The sequence below is a fragment of the Malania oleifera genome, chromosome 10, assembly GCF_029873635.1.
Source record: "Malania oleifera isolate guangnan ecotype guangnan chromosome 10, ASM2987363v1, whole genome shotgun sequence".
In the NCBI taxonomy this organism is placed as follows: Eukaryota; Viridiplantae; Streptophyta; class Magnoliopsida; order Santalales; family Ximeniaceae; genus Malania; species Malania oleifera.
Window position 1 is genome coordinate 91243017 of NC_080426.1, and position 23168 is coordinate 91266184.

Here is a 23168-nt window from a genome sequence, read left to right on the forward strand (position 1 = left end):
CTTTAGGGAGCTATGGTGTAGTAGAATTGTTCAAAGCATAAAAACCCCAAGCTTCTTAGTGTTTATAAATTGCTGCCCTTTGATTTCTTTCGCTCCTCAAAAGGCTTGAGAAAAGGAGATCTCTTATCCCCTTTTATTTTTATTGTGGTCATGGAGGTGCTTAGCCTCATGCTGATGAAAACTATTGAAGGAGGGATTTTTAGAGGTCTCAAGGTGGGTGAAAATGGAGGGCTTACAGAAGAATCTTATCTTCTTTTCGCACATGATACTATTATTTTTTGTGAAGATAACCCCCTTCATATCCTCAACGTCCGATGCATTTTGTTAGGGTTGAGGCCTTCTCATGCCTAAAAATAAGCCTTGGTAAAAGTGAGTTTGTTCCAATTGGGAGGACTTTTCTTGCTAGTCTTTTGGGTTGCAAGATGGGCACCTTTCTCATTAATTACCTTGGTCTCCCCCTTGGAGCCAGATTCAAAGACAAAGGAGTTTGGGACCCACTATTGAAAAGTTCGAAAGAAGTTTGACAAGATGGGAAAGAAATTTCTTATCAAAAGGAAGCAAACTTGCTCTTATTAGGAGCACTTTGACGAATCTTCCAATTTACTTCATTTCTCTCCTTACCGACCTTAGTTGCTAGGATATTGGAGGGAATTCAAAGATGATTTCATTGGATAAGCTTAAGGCAGGAGTTTAGATATCACTTTGTTGGATGGGTAGTGGTCAAACAACCCGTTTGTTCGAGAGGTTTGGGGTTGAAATTCCTCCTCACTTTCAATAAAGCCTTCCTCGTAAAGTGGTTATGGAGGTTTATGAAGGATTAAGACCACCTTCGGTGGGACTATTGTTTCTAAATATGGGCTTGAGCACAATGGTTAGATAACTCACAATAGAAGGGGTCCCTACAGAGTGGGAGTTTGGAAATTCATCAAGGATGGGATGATTTGTTCCAATTTGTGACATTCCAATTGGGGAATGGGACCAATGTTTATTTTTGGCATGATGTGTGGCACAAGAACAGTAATCTTAGAGCTGCCTTCCCCCCATCTACAGCTTGGATTGTGACAGAAATGCCCTTATCAGTCATCATCTACATATCACTGATTAGGGAATTATTCGGGACATTTTACAAGGAATGTGGCAGATTGGGAACTTCACACAGCCTCTGACTTCTACAGATTTCTTTACAAATTCCATCACCAAAGCATCCCCAACCAGCCAAAATGATCTTTAGACAAAAATGGTATTTTCAATGTTAAACCTTTATTAGAAGCTCACACCGTTGAGAACCAATTGCAATAACTTCCCTTGGATTCGCATTAGGAGTACAACAGCCCCTTCAAAGGTTGCCTTTTTTGCTTGGGAGTTTTTACATGGAAATATTTTAACCCTTAACAATTAATGGAAAAGAGGGATTACAGTCATGAATCAGGGTTTTCTCTATATGGCTGAAGCAAAATCAGTCAACCACATTCCTCTCCACTGCCCCTAGACAACGAACTTGGGGAATGTGGCTCTTTCCTTGGCTGTGCAGCAGTGGATTACAGAAATTTCAATTGGACAGGAGATTTGGGATTGGAAAGGCATCATAGCCACAAAGGAGAAGCAAAAGGCTTTGAACCTCATCCCTCTTGGCATCTTTTGGTGTTCTTGGAAAAAAAAAAAATAAGAGAGCCTCCAAAGATTCATCTACTTTGCATCATACTTGCAAAGACCAATGGATTGCTGATGTCTCCAGCTGGCTTAGTGGGAATGTTAATGATAATTTTGTAATCCTTGATGTTTGCGACACTCTTCAGAGTGGTTAATATGTTGTACCACAGGTTGGCAGCCCTTTGATGCCTTGCTAATATATTTTCTCTTTGTTGATCAACCGAGTGCCTAAAATATCAACCAATCATGCATACCATATAGCAGTGTTAGAAAAAAAATACCTCTTGTGGAAAATCTCCACTCTCCATTTGGGAATTTATCAACAGTTTTGCAGCGCGATGCAATGGCGCCGGGTCTCTCTCAGCCTGCACCAAAGATTCAATAAATAAGAAAAACAATTATAATTCCAATTTTTAAAAAAGTATGAAAATATATTTTAACATGTTAAAATCCTGATAACAAAAAATAAAGAAGATATTATAAAATCTCCTTTTGTATAGATGCGAGTTGCACAGACAATCAAGCTTATCACATTACGATAATTATTAAACATTAAAATTTAAATTGACAACTGAAAACATAATGAAATTTCTATATTCCTTCGATTGAAAATTGCGTACATCCCAATCTTACAATATATAATACAATCAAGGATTCTAAATAAGTAAATAATCTCCCTACAGAATAATATACAATCTTCTACATTTACTACTTTCTTAATTTACTCAATATACAAGGATACTCAGGATTTCAACACTCCCCCTCAAGTTGGAAAATAAATATTAATTATATCCAACTTGCCAATGAAATCATCAAAGTTTTGTTGTGCTAACCTTTTAGTTAAGATGTCTGTAGTTTGTTCCTTGGTAAGTACATAAGTCATACAGATGGTTCCTTCTTCAACCTTCTCTTTGATAAAATGTCACTCCACTACTACATGTTTAGTCCTGTCATGCTGAATTGGATTGAGAGAGATATTGATGGTTGCTTTGTTGTCACAATAGAGTTTGATAGGAAAATTTCACCGAAGTTTGTAACTCTTCCAAGAGTTTCCGTAACCACAGTCCTTCACATATTCCTTGTGCAACTGCTCTGAATTTGGCTTTAGCGCTACTTCAGACCACTACATTCTATTTTTTGCTCCTCCAAGTTACCAAATTTCCCCATACAAAGGTGCAATATCCAGTGGTAGACCTTTTGTCTTCCGCTGATCCTGCCCAATCCGCATCTGTGAAGATTTCTACTTCTTTGCTTTCACATTTTTTGAAGAAAAGTCATTTTCCCGGAGAACCTGAGGATCTTATACACAGCATCTAGGTGAGTCTTTTTCGGTGAATGCATGTGTTGGCTTACCACACTTACCGCAAATGCAATGTCAGATCTAGTATGCGATAGGTAAATTAGTTTACCAACCAATCTCTAATACCTTTCTTTTTCAACAGGTGTTCCACATTCTTCGACCCTCTTTACAGCTTCAATCGGAGTTTCACTAGGTTTGCAACCAAGCATACCAGTTTCGGTTAGGAGATCACTAATATACTTTCATTGAGAGACACTGATACCTTTTTTTAATCTAGCAATTTCCATTCCCAAGAAGTACCGCATTTGTCCTAGGTCTTTAACTTCAAACTCAGAAGCTAGGACTTTCTTTAATCTTTCCATCTCCACTGTATCATCTCTAGTTAGGATTATATCATTAATATATACTATCAGAATTGTTTTCTTACCACTTTCAAACTGTTGGAAGAACATAGCGTGATCTGATTGCCCTTGTCGATATCCCTGATTTTTAATCACTTTCGCAAACTTGTCAAACCATGCTCTGGGGGATTGTTTGAGTCCATACACGGACTTCTTGAGTTTGCATACTCCGTTTTCTTCACCTTTCTTACTGAATCCTGATGGTATAGTCATGTAGACTTCTTCTTCTAGCTTGCCATTTAGAAATGCATTCTTAATGTCGAGTTGCTGTAGTAGCCAATCTAAGTTAGCTGCCAAGGACAGGAGTACCCGAACTGTGTTCAATTTTGCCACTGGTGCAAATGTCTCCGTATAGTCAATGCCATAAGTCTGTGTAAACCCTTTTGCAACGAGTCTGGCTTTATATCGTTCAATTGTCCCATCAGCTCTATATTTCACTGTGGAGACCCATTTACAACCAACTGGCTTCTTCCCTCTCGGCAAATTCATAACGTCCCAAGTTTCGTTCTTTTCCAGAGCCCACATTTCCTCTATGACAGCTTCCCTCCATGTAGGAATCTCCAAGGCTTCCTAAATATTCTTTGGAATTTTTAGACTATCAAGGTTAGAAGAAAAAGCACAATATTTTGAAGACAGACTTTTGTAAGACATGTATTTTGACCAGGGATATTGAATACATGACCTCGTTTGTTTTCTGACTACAATGGGTAAATTGATGTCATCAAGTATAGGCTTATCATAAGGGAGTTCATGACCATCTATTACCTAATCGGGATTGGGCGTGGACTCATGGTTGCTCAGAGCTATCGCCAGTTCCAACTCTCTTGGTGCCTCAGGTATGAGATTCTCCCTGTTCTTTGGGTTTGGCTTTTTAGAGTAGACAAGTATTTCTGTGTTGTTTTGCTTTTCTGCATCTCCCCCTGAGGTTAATTGATCTTTTGTACATGATAGGTCAAGAAATGATGCAATGGTAGACTCAGTGTATGGCACGGATTCATCAATAGAGAAATTAAAGAACCGATCTTCACTCCATTTCTCCCCCTGAAGAGAGGGCTTTGGGAAGTAAGGAGTGGTTTCAAAGAACGTGACATCAAGGCTAATAAACAATTTTTTTGTGACAGGATCATGACAGGATCATAACATTTATAGCATTTCTAAGTAGGAGAGTAACAAATGAAAACGCACTTAATAGCACGAGGTTCCAATTTATCTCGATTGTGAGCATGAACATGATCAAAAGCAGTACATCCAAAGATTTTCAAAGAGAGATTGGAGTGGAGCCAAGTGTTGGGAAACCATTCCTGGAGTTTTTGGAGAGGAGTGGCAAAAGAAAGAACTCGACTAGGCATTCGATTAATGAGATGTGTAGCTATTAAAATGGCACCGCCCCAAAAATATTTTTTCATATTTGTAGTGAACATCAATGCCCAAGCTACGTCAAGAATATGCCTATTTTTACGTTCAGCGACCCCATTTTGTTGAGGGGTATCCACACAGGAACTTTGATGAACAATTCCATTTTCTTGAAGACAAAGTCCCAAGATATCATTGAAATATTCCGTACCATTATCGGTACGTAAAATTTGAATGTGAGCTTGGAATTGTGTTTGAATCATGGAATGGAAATTGGCGAAAATAGAACGAACTTCAATTTTATCTTTCAACAAGTAAACCCAACAAATATGAGTATGATCATCAATAAAAGTAACAAACCATCTCGTGTGAGTGCGATTAAGAGAGCGTGAGGGCCCCCATAAATCACTGTGAATCATAGTAAAGGGTCTAGATGGTTTGTATGTGGATTTTGGGAAGGAATTACGTTGGTGTTTTGCAAGTTCACAAATCTCACACTGAAGTTCAGAAGATGTTTTATTTGAAAAAATGGAAGGAAATAAATGTCTTAGATATTGAAAATTTGGATGACCCATCCTAGAATGCCATAACAAAATTTCACTATCCCTAGAAGTAGACGTAGAATCACAAATAACAGTTTTACATTGTTCACTCACATTTGCCTCCTCAAAGTAGTAGAGTCCCTCACATTCCTTCGCACTAGTAATCGTTTTCCCTGATGATAGGTCCTGAAAAACACAATGAGATGGAAGAAATTTAGCAGAACAATTGGAGTTTTTAGTTAACTCGCTAACGGATAGTGAGTTGCACGATAAATTAGGAACATGAAGAACGGACTCTAGTGTGATGGAGTCAGAGAATCGGATATTCCCTTTGCCTGCGACAGACGAGAGTGATCCATCTGCAATTTTAACTTTCAAATTTCCAGCACAGGGTGAATATGATGAGAAAAGATGATAGGCATCGATCATGTGGTCAGAAGCACCAAAATCAATAATCCAAGGAGTTTTGGATTTAGAGGTTATACAAAAGGCTTGCAAAAAATTACCTCTTTGGGCTAAAGAACCCGAAAAAATGTGTGTGGAAGATGAAGTTGTACAATAACTAAATGAGGTCTGGTCCGCCGAACTAGGTAGGCCCTGCCTCAACATTTTCCAATCAATAAAAGGCTTTGCCTCGGTGACTTTGGGAACAGGGATGGAGATGCAGATGGCCTTCTCATCTAGCTTCTTCAGCGACTTCTCAAGGCTTATCTCTTCCTGCTTGGCCAGGTGTCACGGGCTAAGCTTGTTCAGGGCATTATGCTTGCCTATGACCGCTTATCTCGTGTGTTTGGGATGGGTTTCCATCATGTAAATACTAGTGTAGGGTTATTTTCTAGTATTTCTTTCATTGTAAGCCAAATAAGGCAGTATGACTCCTCGGTCACTTTGATGTTTCCTAGTGCTAGAGTGAGAATGGCCTAGAAAGCTCTTTAGGGGAGGGTGAGTGTTCATCAATCATTGTAAAACTCACTAGCAATTGTCAACGTGCTTAGCCTACTTGCCTCCCTCGCTAAGTACAACATGTCAACGGAGGATTTGTTAATGAATTACGTTTGCTTCAATATTTACTGCTTGGTTGCCATGGCTTTCATGAATTGATTATAATTTCCGCTGCAATCTGATTGAATGTTAATGAAAGTGTTCCGTGGATGAATGTTGGTAAACAAAAGGCTGGCTAGTTAAGCAAGAGTGCTTTAGCTAGCGCCGCACGGCCCTTCACAACGGTGTGAAAAAGGCGGACCGTGACACCAGGCAACGAGCCTTGGCCTTGCATGCGGCGGCCTCAGCGCCCTTCTCAGCATCCTCCTTGCGCTTCTTGGCAGCATGGGACTTGGTGCCCTCAGCATCGCGCCAGTACTGCTCTTCCTTCTCGCGAGCCTTGTGGTCGGCCTCAGTGGCGCTCTTGTGAGCTCTCGCCGCTTCGACTTTGCTGTTCATGCCCATCTTCTTGAGATGGATCTCCGACCAGGAGTCCATTGTCACCGATTGGACGAAGCTATTGTGAGCAATGAGGCCGCGGTGCATGCCAGAGCACTCAAGACACATGAAGATGCTATACGATACCGACACCCACCACGGGTTTTTTTGCGAGCAATCGACGCAGATCTTGTTCGCCGACTGCGATTGGAGTTCTCCGAGTCACCGCGATGCCACCATTGGACCCGATCCGAGAAACCCCACGATGGAGGTGGGGTCAGAGTCACCGTCGAGAGTTTCAAAGGAGCACGACCCTTTGCTGTTGACGGCGCCGTCAGCCATTGCTAACTAAGGTTTAGAAACCCTAGCTCTGATACCAAGAAAACATAATGGAATTTCAGTATTCCTTCGATTGAAAATTTGGTACATCCCAATCTTACAATATATAATACAATCAAGGATTCTAAATAAGTAAATAATCTCCCTACAGAATAATATACAATCTTCTACTTTTACTACTTTCCTATTTACTCAATATACAAGGATACTCGGGATTTCAACAACAACCATGCCAAGAAATCACCTTAGGCCAAGCCTATGGGCCGCATTTTACACATGGCACCCAAAGTAGTAGAATTTTGAAAGTATAGATACCCAACTACCAACCAGCAATTCAAGGACTATGCACTTGTTTGGACAAGGCAATGGTTGAAATCAAGGTCGAATATCTAAACAAACACCAACTAAATGTGAAGCCAAAAAACAAAAAAATCAAACACACATCTTCCATCTTATCAAAGGACAATGAATCATGTGAGCAAAACTACAGTTGCGATTTATCCCACTTTAGGAAAAAATAATCAATTAATCAATATTTAATGGAAATACCAAGGGAAGCAAAACTCATGACTATAGATTGGGCATTAAGCTATTCCTCAGCATATCGATGAAGTTGTTGAATCACATGTATCTGTGTAACAAAGGGTCTTAAGAGGAGTGGAGTGTCAATTCTATAGACCTTGGGGGTGAGAGAAACAGTCGAGACCTTCAGACCATGTTACTAAATATGGGTATTAGATTGGAAGCCCTTTTGGGCAAGATCTTAGAGTCTCAATTACTCTTAAGTATGCAAGAGAGAGAAGAAGACGGAACAAAGAAATGTAAAATTAGCTTTGCCTACTAATTGTATAGGAGTAAAGGTAAGGTTAAAGGGAGTAAAATGGTGACACTATAAGGATCCTGAGTTTGAAAGCTAGAGGTCTAGGAGGCATTAGACAGTGGAGGATGATTATTGAGGTTATTATTTGATACTTAGATCTTCGCCCAATGTTGTTATGTTACAAGAGGCCAAGCTTAAGTCAATGGATAAGGTTGTCCTTAGATGTGTTTGGGGTTTACATTTCAAGGATTGGGAGTAATTACCACCTTCTAGTTTTGCTAGGAATATTTTAATTATTTTGATACTCATTGCACTTCTAGGATAGACTGGCTTCTTAAGTCTTTCTCCTTGAGTGCTCCAGAGCTTAAAGGTAGGGTTTGGTGGTGGCATTCATCATTTTGGTGGTCCTTCTAGATCTAGTCTTAGTTAGGCCTACCCCCACCTCCCCCCCCAACACCCCAGGTGGGGATGAGTTGTATGTTGTTTTCAAGTTATATTTGCTTTGACGGATTTTTCCTAATTGGGGGATCTCTACTAGTGCGAGAGCTTTTGACAACTTTATTAGGTATTGTGGATTAAGAGATTATCCTTTGACTAACACTCTGTTACTTGGTTTGTGGGTGGTAGGAAGTTGGAGAAGGGGGAGGAGCATTCAGTTCTTGATAAGTTTCTTTTTTGTGGGTATTAGGGAGATGAGTTTTCCAAATCCTTCTTAGTAATTGCTTTAGATTTGTTTCTAATCATTTTGCTATTCTTTTAGAGTCTAGTAAAGTCAAATGAAGTCCCATTCTTTTCTGGTTTGAAAATGTGGTTAGCTTACAGTCTCACCATTCTTTTCTTAATTTGGTTGATGAGTTGGAGGGAATTTTCAATTGAAGGGTAGAAAGGGTTTAAATTTATGAAGAAGTTGGAAGTATCTTAAGAATATAGAAAAGTAGAATATTGGGGTGTTAAGGACTAAAAAAGGCTAATATTTTGCATGAGATTTAGTGCTTAGATAAATTGGATCACTCTGTTGATTTGTCTGAGGATTCCAGGATAGTGCCCCTTAAAAATGAGCCTGATGAATTGCTTTTGAAGAAAGAGAAGAGTTGGAAATTAAAAATAAATAAATTAAGGTTCAAGTGGGTAAGGAAGGTGATTGTGATTCAATGTTAACCATAAAGATGGCAATGGTAGGAGGACGAATTTGATAAATGTGTTGGATATAAATTATGGAAATATCATTAAAATTTGACTGCAGATGAAAATACTAGATTTTTTTAAAAGTCATTATTTCAGAGGAGATTACTTAAAGATATATGATTGAGGATTTTGTTTAATGTTCTATCAGGTGTTATGGCTGAAAGGCCTTTTGAGAAGGAACAAATCAGGTGAGCATATTTTGGGATTGATATGCATAATGCACCTTGCCTGAGATGGATTCAATACGGCTTTTTTAAAATGTTGTAGTGAAAACAGATTTATTAAAGGTTTTAGTACTACAATTATAATAAGGTGAACTGGCAAGAACATCAATTCAAATATTTTTTATCACTTAGTTCCAAAGGACTGATGTTGATTTTTCAAGGCAAATGATTTTAGGCCTATTACCATGGCTACCAGTGTTTATGTGCTTGTTTGTTTCTCAAGACTAGTTATCCAATCTCATGTTTGGCCCACCACCTGTAAAGGACAGGATAAAGATATGGGTAGAATTGTTTCTTCTTCTTTTTTCTTTTTTTTTATAGTTATTATACCAGCAAAAACCTTAGCCTTTGCTGCTTGAGGGGTGAGGTGGGGGACCAGCAGCTCCATACCTTGGACATGGGCAAAGGATCCCTCAGCCTATACAATTCCTTATTTTGGTTGCACTAAACATGGTTTATAATGAGCTAGCCAAGCTTAGCCAAGCCTAGCCTTCCTTAGCTTGAGAAACAAACATACCCTATAAGATTATTGTGGGATTTTGACTGATAAATTGTGCATTTTTTTTGGGGGGATGCCATTTCTATTTTGCTGTGTGTTTAAAGATGGGAAGGTGATATTTTGAAAACAAGTATGATGGCCAATGAGACTGTTGAGGATGTGAAATGAAGTGAGTTGGAGATTTAGTCAAGGTTTAAGATAGAAAAGATTTTGGCTCTAGATGGAGTAGTTGGGTTAGTGGTTGTTTGTCTATTGCCACTTTTTACATTATTAATGTAGAACAAGAGTTAGTTTCCATAGGGGCAACACAAAGAGATTCATTCTCACCCTTTTATATTATGCTTATAGTGAATATGTTGAGCAGGTTGGTTGATAAATCAGCAAAGAGAGGTCACGTGCAAGGATTTTCTGTAGATAGAGAAAACCCTATTATTTTTTATTTGCAGTTTGCTGATGATGGCATGACACCATTTTATTCCTGTCAGGCGATTGAGGCCAGTTTATATAATGTTCTTAGCATTATCTAAATTTTGAGTCTCTAAGAATTAAGAATATGGGCAATAGTATGGTGTGATAAATTTGAGCCTGGTGGTGAATTCAAACTCTCCTTCTTTAGCCGGTTGTGCTATCCTGCACTGGCCTTTGATTTCTTTACCAGTTTCATTGGGTGGTAATCCTTGATAGTTTCCTTTTATGGGATCCCGCCAAGAGGTGGTGTGTAGGTTTAAGGCTGAGGGGGCTTATGGGTCTCAGTAATTTGGTATCTGAAAACAATGACCATGTGGGAAAGTGATTGGGGGTGATTTCATTTGAAAATTAACTCCCTTGAGCATAAGGTGACTAAAAGCCCAGAAATAAATTTGGATTGAGAAGGAATATATGGGATGCTAATATTGGTATTATGGTTACTCGTGAGAGTCCTTGAAAACTTATTTCGTAGTTACTTTTGAGAGTCCTTGGAAATTCACTTCATGGATTTCCTTATATTGAAGACATGGAGCATTGGCAATAGTTCAGCACATATCCATATATCATAAGTTGAATATTAGAGTTACACTTCCTACTAAACTGATAAATCACAATCAACATTAACATTGACAAAGTACAGAAATTTTATGCATACCTGACCAGCATCAATTAGAGCCAGCACAGCCCATCCAGTGTTTACAATATGAGATCTGTTGCCTTCAAGATTGGAATACACCTGTATGGAAAAAGTGTTACAAGAATGGCTACAGGAACTACATGACAAAAGAACAATCAAAATTTACATACATTTCAATTTTCTCAGACTAAAGACAGTCTTAGGATTTTGAACTCATTTCTACCAAGCTAGTCCAGAGTCTTTTGATTGACAAATACAACAACAACAAAACCAAGCCTTAAGTCCCACTAGGTGGGGTCGGCTATATGAATCTTTTTTCGCCAATTTATGTAATCATGGATTATTTCTTTTGAGTGATTCAGGGATATTAAATCATTACTATCTCTTTCCAAATTATTTCAGGTCTACCCCTACCCCTTCTACTGCCCCCCATAGTAACTAACTCACTCTTCCTCACTAACGCACTATGTGGCCTACGTAGCAAGTATCCATACCATCTGTGTCGTCCATCCCTTATCTTATCTTATCTTCTACAGAAGCTACACCCAACTTACCGCGAATATGTTCATTCCTTAATTTATCTTTCAATGTCATACCACTCATCCATCTCAGCATTCTCATCTCAGCAACTTTTACTTTTTGGATATTTTATTTCCTTGTCGCCCAACATTCTGATCCATATAGCATAACTGGTCTTATAGATGTCCTATAAAACTTCTCTTTTAATTTTAAAGGTATTCTATGATCACAAAGTACACTTGAAGCACTTCTCCACTTTACCCAACTTGCTTTAACTCTATGATTACACCATCTTCAATTTCTCCTTCAGTTTGCAATATAGATTCAAGGTATCGAAATCTACAAGTGCTATTTATTTCTTCATCATCAAGTTTAACTTTGTCTCCAATATTCCTCCTACCATTACTGAAATTACATATCATATATTCTGTCTTATTTCTACTTATCCTCAAGCCTCTAGTTTCCAAAGCTTGTCTCCATAATTCTAACTCAGTCTCTATTCCATCCCTAATTTTATCAATTAATACAATATGATCTGCAAACAACATACACCATGGAACCTCCTTTTGAATACTCTTAGTTAGTTGGTCCATCATTAAAGCAAAAAGATAAGGGCTCAAAGCAAATCCTTGATGTATACCTATAGTGATTGGAAATTCTCTAATTTCTCTATCTATAGTCCGTACACTAGTCATTACTCCATCGTACATATCCTTAATGACATCAGTATACCTACTACATACACCTTTTTTTTTAAAACCCATCATAGAACTTCCCTAGGTATCCTATCATATGCTTTTTCTAAGTAAATAAATACCATATGCAAGTCCCTCTTCTTTTCCCTAAACTTTTGATTGACAAATGCATCACATAAAATACAAGATGAAAAAAGTTAACCTGGCCTCCACTTAAGATCCCAAAAATTGATTGTTTTAATTTGGTATCAGCCAGATGTCCCATCCAGAATTGAAGAGTTTCTGGGGTACTTATTTTCTAATATCTATGTGAACCTATGTCTCAAAGGTACTTAAGAGCATAATTCTTTTCTCCATGTATTAACACCAGAAATCACTCAAGAACTTGTCACATGATCATACTGCAAAATGCACAGGGTCTAGAGAGAAGTGTTCTGATCCTTCTGGAATGTAATCCTAACCTTCAGCAGTTTCACATAAAGTTGCCAGTCTCAAGACTAAAACTTCAGCATTTTCCCTTGTCTGCCTGTAATTGATGAATTCCCTATATGCTAGTGAAAGAAGAAATAGAGATAGTTTCAAGAGTTATAAGGCTAATATCACCTCCGAGGTAGTGTTATGCTATTCCTATTCTTCATTGCCAATTGCCAAATTGTCTACAATAAGCAGTGAATTGGGCGATAGTGACAATAATTAAGAGACTTGAATAAAAGCATAAACAATGTTCATTTATAAGAAGAATTTGACATCACATTTTAAGTTCAAAATGAAGAATAATTGTTTTTAAAAAAAAAAGACATTTAATTCCTTATAAAGTGTTTTATTCATTTACAGGTTATATTGACATTTACAGTACCAGGTAATAACTAAATATTTTGATGACACGTGAAAGAAGAGAACATGTAAATGCATGGAGACGACCATGTAAACAGTTTACACGACCTCAGCCCATAATATGTTTAATGTCCTAGTATGTTTAGGCTCCAAATTCTAACTTACATTCAAATTCAAAACAACTGATATTCAAAATAAATATAGAAAGTAGCCCACTTTAATGTGCAGGTGGCATGTGTAAACGATGTTGGAATTAGAAAGCTACAGAAAGAAGATAAATATTGTAGAGGAAATAAAAAAAAAAAACAAAATAAGCCATCTAATAGTGTTCTAACTAAAAGTAGCACCTTAAAAGCAAATGTATAGTACTATGTTCGATTAATTTTTTTTTCCTTAGAATTGCTGGAAAAAAGTTGAAAAGTGCATGTATCCTTTGCAATGTATGTACAGTGTTGCATAAAACATAATGTAATTAAGTTTGCTATATATATCAAACTATACTCTATTGGGTATTGCAGGAAACTCTTCTCATCACATGTCTTTGACAACAAGAGGCATAAGGAGAGCATAACAAATAAAGAGCAATTTTTACAACAGCTTAGAACCACAGATTAAAATGTTCAAAGACTAATAGTCTTACAAGAATGAAAGAAATTGCTAATGCAAATCTAACAAACTTAACCTTGTTCTGGCAAGAAAGATAGCTCTCCCCCCAACCACCAGAAGGAAGCTGTTTAGACAGCAGAAAATCACATGCTCTACGAATGCTAAAGCAATTACTGAAGTTCTTTCCAGCAGCCACCAATCCTTTTATTCCAAACCATGTAGCATAGGTAAAGCAGACTCCCCAAGAGCCATACCTGGTCAAGATTTTTAGATACCAAGTACATTTTAACAATGTGCCAAATAAAAACGAAAATTATAGTAACTTGAAAAGACCACGAATGGTGATTATACAGGAAAAACAGATATGCAAGAAAATGGTAATCAAAAGAGAACAGTGAGATGAAATGTACAGGCTAACACAAATGGTCCTCTGAAGAGGGTACAAGGAAGAAAAAGCTAACCATGAACCATCTGATACTTGTTGCTTTTCAATGAACACAGCAGCCTTTCTAATGCAATCTTCTATTTCTTCCCTCCGATGCCCAGGATATAATTTCCTAAATGATGATAAGGCTTGAATTGCTGCTGAGGTACATTCCACATAGCTACAAAGAAATTGTTATAAACAATAAATCACAAAGTTTCACAAAAAGGAGATTATTAAAAATATCATAAATCAGGAGCTAATATCTTACGGATAGTCAATAACAATGTCACCAAAAGTTTCAGCGGGGTTGATTTTCTGAAAACAGGAAAAAGATGAATTGAAAAGAGAGAGAGAGAGAGAGAGGTTCCAATATTCAAGATTGCACAGAGAAAAAAACTGAAGGCCAGTTTGATGACAATTGATTTTGTAAACTCAAACAGGATATTATGTATTTACTGCTAATTGCCAACAGACATCTACAATATATAACTTTTCCTCCAAAATCATTGTAGTTACATAAATGGCATAAAATAGAAAATTTCTCATTCTTTATTTGAATAAATGGCAGTTGCACTATCATGCCTACCTGCATGATATGTTGGAAACTAAACTCAAGTTCATTCCTCTTTTAGTATTTTTGTGATTATGTGAACACATCTTTTAGCATTTTCCGTATGTGCAATGTGCTCAACTACTCAAGTATTTGAAACGTCCTAGCTTTAAAGTGTGTGCTATTCCAAATTTTTCTTCGCTTACATGTATCAAAGCTGTCTAATTTTTTCCAACATTGTAGACCACGAACCTGTGAGCAAATTTTTTAGAAGTTCTATTACTTCATGGAGACATTGACATGAAAGAGAGGAACTATTTCATCTCATTATGTATAGCAGTATAAGACTTCAACAATTTCAACAATAATAAGGCTTATGTGCTTTGAAGAAGTCATATTCTAAATTAAATAAGAAGGCATAGATTACTTGGTTAAGATAGAGAAGCACAATGAAAAAGTTATATAGTTCAAATTAGGCAGCAACTACAATGTAAATAGGTCAGTTAGAAGCTGAAAACACTGAGCTCATTTGAAACCACAAACAATAAGAATGTATTCGCAATAAAAATATAAAATAAATATATAAATAAATAAAAAGGAAAAACAAAAAATGGATCTGGTTACATGCAAGTACAAAGAAAAGATCAATTGAGAATCAAGAACCTTTCAATCAAGTAACATTTGCAGTAAGATAATTTGAAATAATAAGGAGATTTTATGAAAGTCAATTGGTAATAAACACATTATAGTCTTTCATAAGGATATGACTAGCAGGTAATATTTTATTGACCACAAACAACTTTCAGGCAACATACGGAATCCATAGAATTAACTAGCTGAAATATAGCAGGCACAAGCATTTAATGCACGTCACCTCCAACCAAGGGTAGGACCTTGTGAGTTCGTATGTTGCTAAACCACCATCACCATTCTGCAATAAAACCAAGAAAATGTGCTAATCAGAAAAATCACAATATTCTCCTACAAAAATATGTCACTGTAAGGAAACAATCTGAAAAAAAAAAAAAAAACAAAGAGGTAGAACATCAAAGCTAAACTTACAATTAATTGATTTAATAGAAAATGTAGTGAAAAAGAAGCTTTTTGCATACACACAGACATTGGTGTTCACATGCTCAATGTCAAGTTTTAAAAAACATCAATTCTTACAACAACAGCCTTTGATTAGTAATAAGCTGCTCCAAACTTTAAAAATGAGAAATTCCCAAGTTGGAAACTCAGATATATTTCATTTAATAGTGTTTCCTATCAACAGAATGCTATCCACTCATGCAGCAAGAGATGTAGTCTTTCTTCAGATTCCATACTTCACTTCCATGACAGACACTTTGAACTCAGTTAGCACTTTCAAATGAACCTATTTCACAGAATCAAGAAGATAAATAATCTTTTCATTAAAAAATTTCAACTTCCAAGAAACCACCTAGATTAGGACAGGAGGTAACAAGTAGCACAGAGCTACCAACTAATTTATTTATGCCACATGAACAACTTCATGATATGTTCATATGTTTATGTCATCCCTTGGTTACAAGATTCACCTTAAGTTGTTCAAATATTGTCTGGTTTGCATTTCACGCAAAACAGTCACACAAACCCAACTTTCTAATTTCCTTTGTGTGAATTAACTAGCAGTCATGTCAATCAACATGCCCCCATTCTCCAAAACTTGAATGATAACTTCATGAGGATTTAACTTTTTACACACCACACAGTGATATGGGTGCTTGGAAACTAGAAAGCAATTATCCGTAAACCTTGTTCAAGTTCATGAGTTAAATATCTTTCATCCAGAAACATTGACTTGGAAAGCTAACTTCCCCAAAATTAAAATTGTGGTATGCTAAAGGGGTGAATAACAATGGATGTGGGAAAATAACATGTTATCAAAACAGTGTCACCATAGCAGCCAATTATCTCCATAACTAAGTCTAATGGAGTGTGGGAAAGTGGGCAACATCCCCATGGTCTAAAGATAGTTTCTAACTTCCATATCCCCCCCTCCCCCAAAAAATAAAAAATAAAAATATCAGAACTCATCTACTTCCCAAAATTAAATAGGCATCCACCTTCATGCAAGTCATCAAGGCATTCAGCCTAATTGGGAAGAAAACGTTTTTTTTTTTTTTTTTAATAGACAATTTAAGAAATATGTCAACATCAACCCAATTCTTCATATCCTATGATTTCATCAGCATAGAACAAGCTCGCTCGCTTTACATCAAAAGCATTTAGTTACAACATAAACCGAAATCCAGCTCAATGAAGCAGGGCCAACTAATCCTGCTGCAGATCTTCCAAAGAAAGGGGAAAAAGAAAAAGCCATTAGCCGACACCCACAGTGATCCAAGATAAAACATTCTACTCCAAAGCAAGTCATTAGTGGACACCTTTGAAAATTCTAGCTTTCCTCTCCAACCAGATGCACCAAATAAGCCATAACAGAGCATTGCCACAAGGCTTTCCTATCCTTTCCATTGCCAAAACCCCTACAAGTGATATTACATAAAGCCTTCAAATTAGAGGGGAAAGCCCAGTTTTCTCCAAACATACCAAATAATGTTTTCCAAAAAGCCAAGTAAAAGAGCAGTGAAGAAACAAATGAGAGCAAATCTCTCCACTCCTCAGACAAAAGACACAAACATCGGGTGACAGATTCTTAATAGGCCTTCTCTTCTGAAGCATTGGTATGATCCTTTCAAGTATCAAAGTCCAAATTAATGATTTTACTTTTGAGAAAGCTTGAGCTTTCTAGATCAAAGAGTACAAAGAAAAAGGATCCGCATTAGAATCATGAGAAAATAAAATATAAAAAATAAAAAAAAATATTTACAAGACAAATCCCAAGAAGGATTTAAACTCCGCATCCTTTTATCACTCTCCAAATGAACATGAAAAGAATCGAGCAAACTGGTTAATAGAGCCAACTCATTAACCTCCATCTCATTAAGGTTGCTCCCAAAACGGAAGCTCCAAGCAATACCATCCCCTCGCAAAAGAAGCAAAGCAGAGAGGGGTATCATGAAGATTCGAAAACCAAAAAAGACAAGGAAAATTGATAACCAAAGGCATCCCCCCCACCCAATGGTCCTCTTGAGGGGATGGCAACCAGTGGTACAAAACATCAACCACTCTGTAAAGTGTCACAATTAAAATTTGCCCACTAAGCCAGCTGAAGACAGCAGCAATCACTGGACTTTGCAAGTTTGAAGTGAAGTAGTTGAATCTTTGAAGGCTCTCTTATTTCCTTCTTTCCAAGCACACCAAAAGATAGCGAGAGGGATGACGTTCAAAGCCTTTTGCTTCTCCTTGGCGGCTCTGATGCCTTTCCAAGCCGAAATCTCCCCTCCAACTGAATTTGCTGTAACCCACTGCTGTCCAGTCAAGGATAAAACCGAATTCCACAGGTTCCTAGTCCAGGGCAGGGGAGAAGAATGTGGTTGACTGATTCTGCATCAGCCATACAAAGGAAACACCTATTTGTGATTCTAAATCCCCTTTTCTGCAGACTGTCAAAGGTTAAAATATTTCCATGCACGGAATCCCAAACAGAAAAGACAACCTTTGAAGGGGCTGCTGTCCTCCATATGTGAATCCAAGGGGAGTTCTTGCAATTTGTTCCCATTGATGAGAGCTACTTGTAGAAAGATTTAACAGTGAAAACACCATTTTTGTCCAAAGCCCATTTTGGTTCTTCAGGAATCTTTTGGTAAGGAGTACTAATAGAGAATTCTGTAAAAGTCAGAGTGCATGAAGTTCCCAATCTGCCACATTCCTAGTAAAAGGAATATTCCATAAAATTCCTAATCGGCGATTTGGAGATGGTGACTAATAAGGGCATTTTTTTCACAAGCCAAGCTGTATATGGAAGGAAAGACAGCTCTAAAATTACTGTTCTCACGCCACACATCACCACCAGAAGTAAACATTGGACCCATTTCCCACTTGAAATATCAAAAATCGGAAAAAATTATCCCATCCTTTCCTAATGAATTTCCAAACCCCCACTCCATAAAGTATTTCTATTGTGTGTTCTCCAACCATTATGCTCAAGCCCATATTTAGAAACAATAATATCCCACAAAAAGTGGTCTTTCTCCTTCATAAACCTCCATAACCACTTCCTGAGGAGGGCTTTATCGAAAGTAAGAAAGGATTCAACCCCAAACCTCCTGAACAAATGAAAGAATAATAAATATGAAAGAATTTCTTGGAGACAAAATTCTAGAGCATTATGGCTTAAGTAAGGCGAAGATAAGACCAAAATTTTTCAACAGACAACCAATGCTCAAAGGAGATACAACACTTCGGACAGCATCATCATGGTGAAACTTTTGATGAAAAGGAGAGATCAGAGAAGGTATTTGCAATTTCTACATAACCTTTCCTCCAAGCCTTCAACATGTAGACCTCAGATTAAGCGGTTCAAATTCAACAGAAACCGTGCATTGGGTCACTGCTGAATCTGTGGGTAAAGAAATCTGGGCTTGGAAGTGTATTTCTGCAAATAGAGAAAGGAAAAAGCTTTGTCCTTGTTCCCTCTCACCATCGTTTGGATCATGCGGAGAGAAAGAAATGCTACAGCTCACAAAGGAACTCCCACTTCTCCCACAATCTCAAGGACCGATGGCTTTCAATGCATGGATATAATGTCACTTTTGATTGTTCTCTTTTGTTTTGTTTTTTCTCTCTTCTCTAGTTTGTAAATGGGTGGCAGTGGCATCCCCTTGTTGCCCTTTTAATGAATTCTCTTTTTTCTAGTCAAAAAAAGGAATATTAGGATACAACCTAGGAGAGAACAGGCCATCCTCAAAAAGGAGAAACCAACAAATGAAAATACCAAAAAAGGAAAATAATAATAATAATAATAATAATAATAATAATAACTAAACTAGAAAACCCCTATATAAACCCTTTCCATTGTAATTCATAGAGCACTGCAAACCCTTTCCACAATTCCTATATCTTTTTTCTATATTACTCTTCCTCTCTGCTATCTACAACAGTGAGGGATTTCCATAACAATGGTGATGGACAATTCTCTTATCCTCTCTTCTCCCAGTCAACAAAACAGACTGTCTCAGGTGCTGCTGCCAGATTTGTTCTGCCCTTATCTGCTGCAAGCACAGTGGCAGCAACATGGATCTGCTGCAGTTGCTAGGTTCAGTTGTTTCCAATTTGCTGCAATAATTGAATTGTCATAACAAGAATAGATAGGTTCCTTGTTGTTGATCTGCTGCAATTGAAAAGGGCTTTTTCATTCTGGATTTTGGGTGGATCTAATCTATTGTCTTGGTTTGATTTTGGACGAATCTGCTGCTTTTTTTAGAAGATGTCATTTCAATCAGTGCAATAGGGATTTGAGGTTTTGATTCAGGGAACTGAGAAGAAATTGCAAGGGGATTGGGTTGATGATAGTCCATTTCCTTGCAGATTGATTGTGGGCAAGGTTTCTAACTCATCATGGATGTTGTTTTACGCAGAAATAGAGAATGATAAGAAGGGTTCTCCTCCGTGGATATGGAATTTCAATGCATTTGTGATGCAGGGGGCAGCATCAAGGTTCTGCAGCCAGGGGAGAATTTAGAAGAAATAGAAGAGAGGAAGGAAAGGGAAGGGAGGAGAAAGGAGATACCTGGCAGGCCGGTAGGGGGGGTGAACTCACATTCAATTAACAATTCAAATTCATCAACAACTGACTCATCATGGCTTTCATACACTATTTATAAGAAAGCCTCTAAACCCATGAAATTACAAACATAACCCTAAAACTACATTGCATTACAAACATATCCCTAGAATACACAATTACTACAAACAAGTCCCCAACATAAATAATCCTAATACAAGCCAACTACACACACATACATAAACAACTAACTAAGCACATATGGGTTTCAGACCCAATAAACCATTCACACTATTCTAAGACTTAGGCATCCCAATTGGGTCGAAATGACCCATCCAAATAGTCGCTTCTTGTCCTACATCAATTCCCTCCGTCGAATTAGGGAAAGTACCAAAGATTCCATCACCATGAACAGTGTCATCTCATTTCATAAGAAAGGAACCAACAATATGCTTCAACTTGGTGAGTAGAAGAATTCGTGATGGCATCAACTTATACTTCTTGTTGTCAATGGAGAGGGAGTAAGAGTTCTCATATCCATCATGCTTCACCTTCCTATCAAATAACAATGGTTGACGCAAAAGGATATGAAAAATTTCGAGAGGAAGGATATCATAGTGTATTGTCTCCATAATGGAACCAATCTTGAAGGTAAACAGCGATCATGGACCTTCAAGTTGGTATTAGTCACCTAAGAAATTTTGTATGGTCCAAGATAAGGCAACTTCCAAATTTAACTTCTTCACAGCTTCTTCAGAAACTACATTTGTGTAACTACTAGGATCAATAACCAAAGTTAAAAAGCTGTGTTTGGCATAACACTTAGAGTTTGAAAGATGTTAGTCTGCCTCTAATCCTCTATCTCTTTGACCTTGTGGGAAGAGAGCATATGTCGAAGCACTAAACAGGTTCTCAAATTGCCATCATCATCTAAGTCACTTGGAATTTCTGTTTCAGCTTCAACTAAAGTATCATCATCAACTTCTTCTTCCTTTTCTGCAACAACCATGAATTGGTTAGGACATTGTGAAGCTCAATGTCCAAAACCTTGACATTTAGAGCTTTTTGAGTGATGGTTGGCTCTTAGAAGTTTTCCGGAATGCTCAAGAGTCTTTCAAGAGGTATTAGTCTGAACACCTTTACCCAATTGCTCAACTGTCTTCTCTCATACAACTCCACTAGTACTCTTCTCAAACCAAAAGGCTGATGTAGCTCTAGGAGTTGTTCCGGAATGCTCAAGAGTCTTCCAAGAGGAATTAGTCTAAACACCTTTACCCAATTGCTCAATTGTCTTCTCTCATACAACTCCACTAGTACTCTTCTCAAACCAAAGGGCTGATGTAGCTCTAGGAGGATTGTGTTGCATGTTCTCCTTAATCTGAGTGGCAACCTGTGCTGCAATCCCCAACTGTGATGAGACAACATGCAGCAAGCTTGGAGGCAACAGCTGGCTTCAACCCTTTCTTGTACAAAGCTATCACAACGTCCTCTTTCCATTCTATATCGACACAAGTAGCCCAATGATAGAATCTACTAGTGTACTCCATCACTGTCTTTTCTTCTTGCTTCAAATCAAAGAGCAGGAGATGAATACGCTGCTGATAATTGGGAGGCACAAATTGCTCCTGCGTGGCTCATTTCATCTCATCCCACATTGTAATCCCACCAAATCTCCTTCTAAAGATCTCCCTTTGTTTAATCCACCAAATTCGAGCAGTTTCCTTCAATTTTGATTCAGCAAAGTACAACTTTCTAGCCTCATTCATGTCATGCCATCAGAAATAGTACTCCAAAGAATACACCCAATCATCAAATTCATCAAGAGAACCATCACCATTAAAATCTGAGACTTCTAGTTTAATTCCCTTAAATGATTATTTCGGCCTTCACACAACGCAAAAGCATGAGGGACAGCTTTCACCATCTAGGAAATTCCATGGGCCTTTTAACTAAGGCTGCAACTTTGGTTAGCCTATTCAAAGCACAAGTAATAGTCTCCAAAGCATTTTCCACATTTTGTACCCTACCAAATAACAACACCACCACTGCAGACAATTCAACATAGGTCACCATGATGCAACTATATGAAGCAAATCACAAACTTCACATTCAATTATTTAAGAACAATCAAGTCACCTTTAATCTTGAGTATCACACAGAAATGAAACAAATTCACTAGCAAAACTTAAAAATTGTAGCAACAAAACCCGATGTTTGATGCTGGCAGGGCAATTTTTTTCTTCTCGCAGTAAATTATCGCGCTACTTGCACAATTTCAAGTTATGAATCAAAATATCATGCTGAAAATCAAAATATCATGAGAAAACACCAATTTCTCATGGCTGGGAAGCAAATTCTCACAATTCTGGCAGCAGGAGGGGAGTAATGCAGAATCCCACTCGCAGTCGCCGGCACGTGGGGCGCGTGAGTTGCCAGAGGCGACTTTCTGGCAATGATTTTATGTTGAGTGATGGATCGAAGGGTGGTGAGTCGAATGGTGGTGGTGGTGTGTCAAAAAAATCTCCAGCAATGGTGGATTTTGAAGGGGGCGGCAGCTGGAGAATTTCAGGTGGTGCATGGGGCTTCACCGCTGGTTGGTTGGTGATGAAATTTTGAGGGTAAGGGTTTTGGGGGATTCGGTTTTTGGTGGTATGGTGGTGTTTTGAAGAATCGAGAATGTAAATGAGGATTTCGAAAAATGGGACATGACTGGAATTTCTGAAAAGGTTCAGAAAATGCAGAACTTCTTTTCAGTTTTTTTTTTTTTTATAACTGAAATTTCAGAATAGAAAAGAATCATAGAAAGAGAATGATGAGAGGAAAAGACAAGAAGGAAGAATGTAGAAGAAGAAGGAGAAGAAGAAGAACAGAGAAGGACAGAACCGAGAAGGGAGGGTTAATGCAGAGCAGAGAGTGAGAGAACAGAATAGAGGCAGAGTGGAAAACCAAAGAACAAGAAGAGAAGAAAGAAGAAGCAGCAGTAGAGAGGGACGGAGAAGTTACAGAACAGAGGAGGAGAAGGAAAGAAGGTGAAGAAGAGAAGGAGAAGA

The 23168-nt window shown here is 37.8% G+C and overlaps 1 protein-coding gene across 3 annotated transcripts in view; it reads right to left on the reverse strand.

The window, feature by feature from the left end:
- The window catches only part of LOC131165361 (cycloartenol synthase 2), a 92948-nt gene that overhangs the window by 14239 nt on the left and 55541 nt on the right, over window positions 1-23168 (reverse strand). For all 3 annotated transcript variants that reach the window (XM_058123082.1, XM_058123081.1, XM_058123083.1), the window contains 6 exons: window positions 15343-15399; window positions 14187-14233; window positions 13953-14096; window positions 13568-13745; window positions 10856-10936; window positions 1932-2015 (listed from right to left, as the gene is read on the reverse strand). In XM_058123082.1, coding sequence (XP_057979065.1) covers window positions 1932-2015; window positions 10856-10936; window positions 13568-13745; window positions 13953-14096; window positions 14187-14233; window positions 15343-15399 — 591 coding nt within the window. The remainder of the gene's footprint in view (window positions 1-1931; window positions 2016-10855; window positions 10937-13567; window positions 13746-13952; window positions 14097-14186; window positions 14234-15342; window positions 15400-23168) is intronic.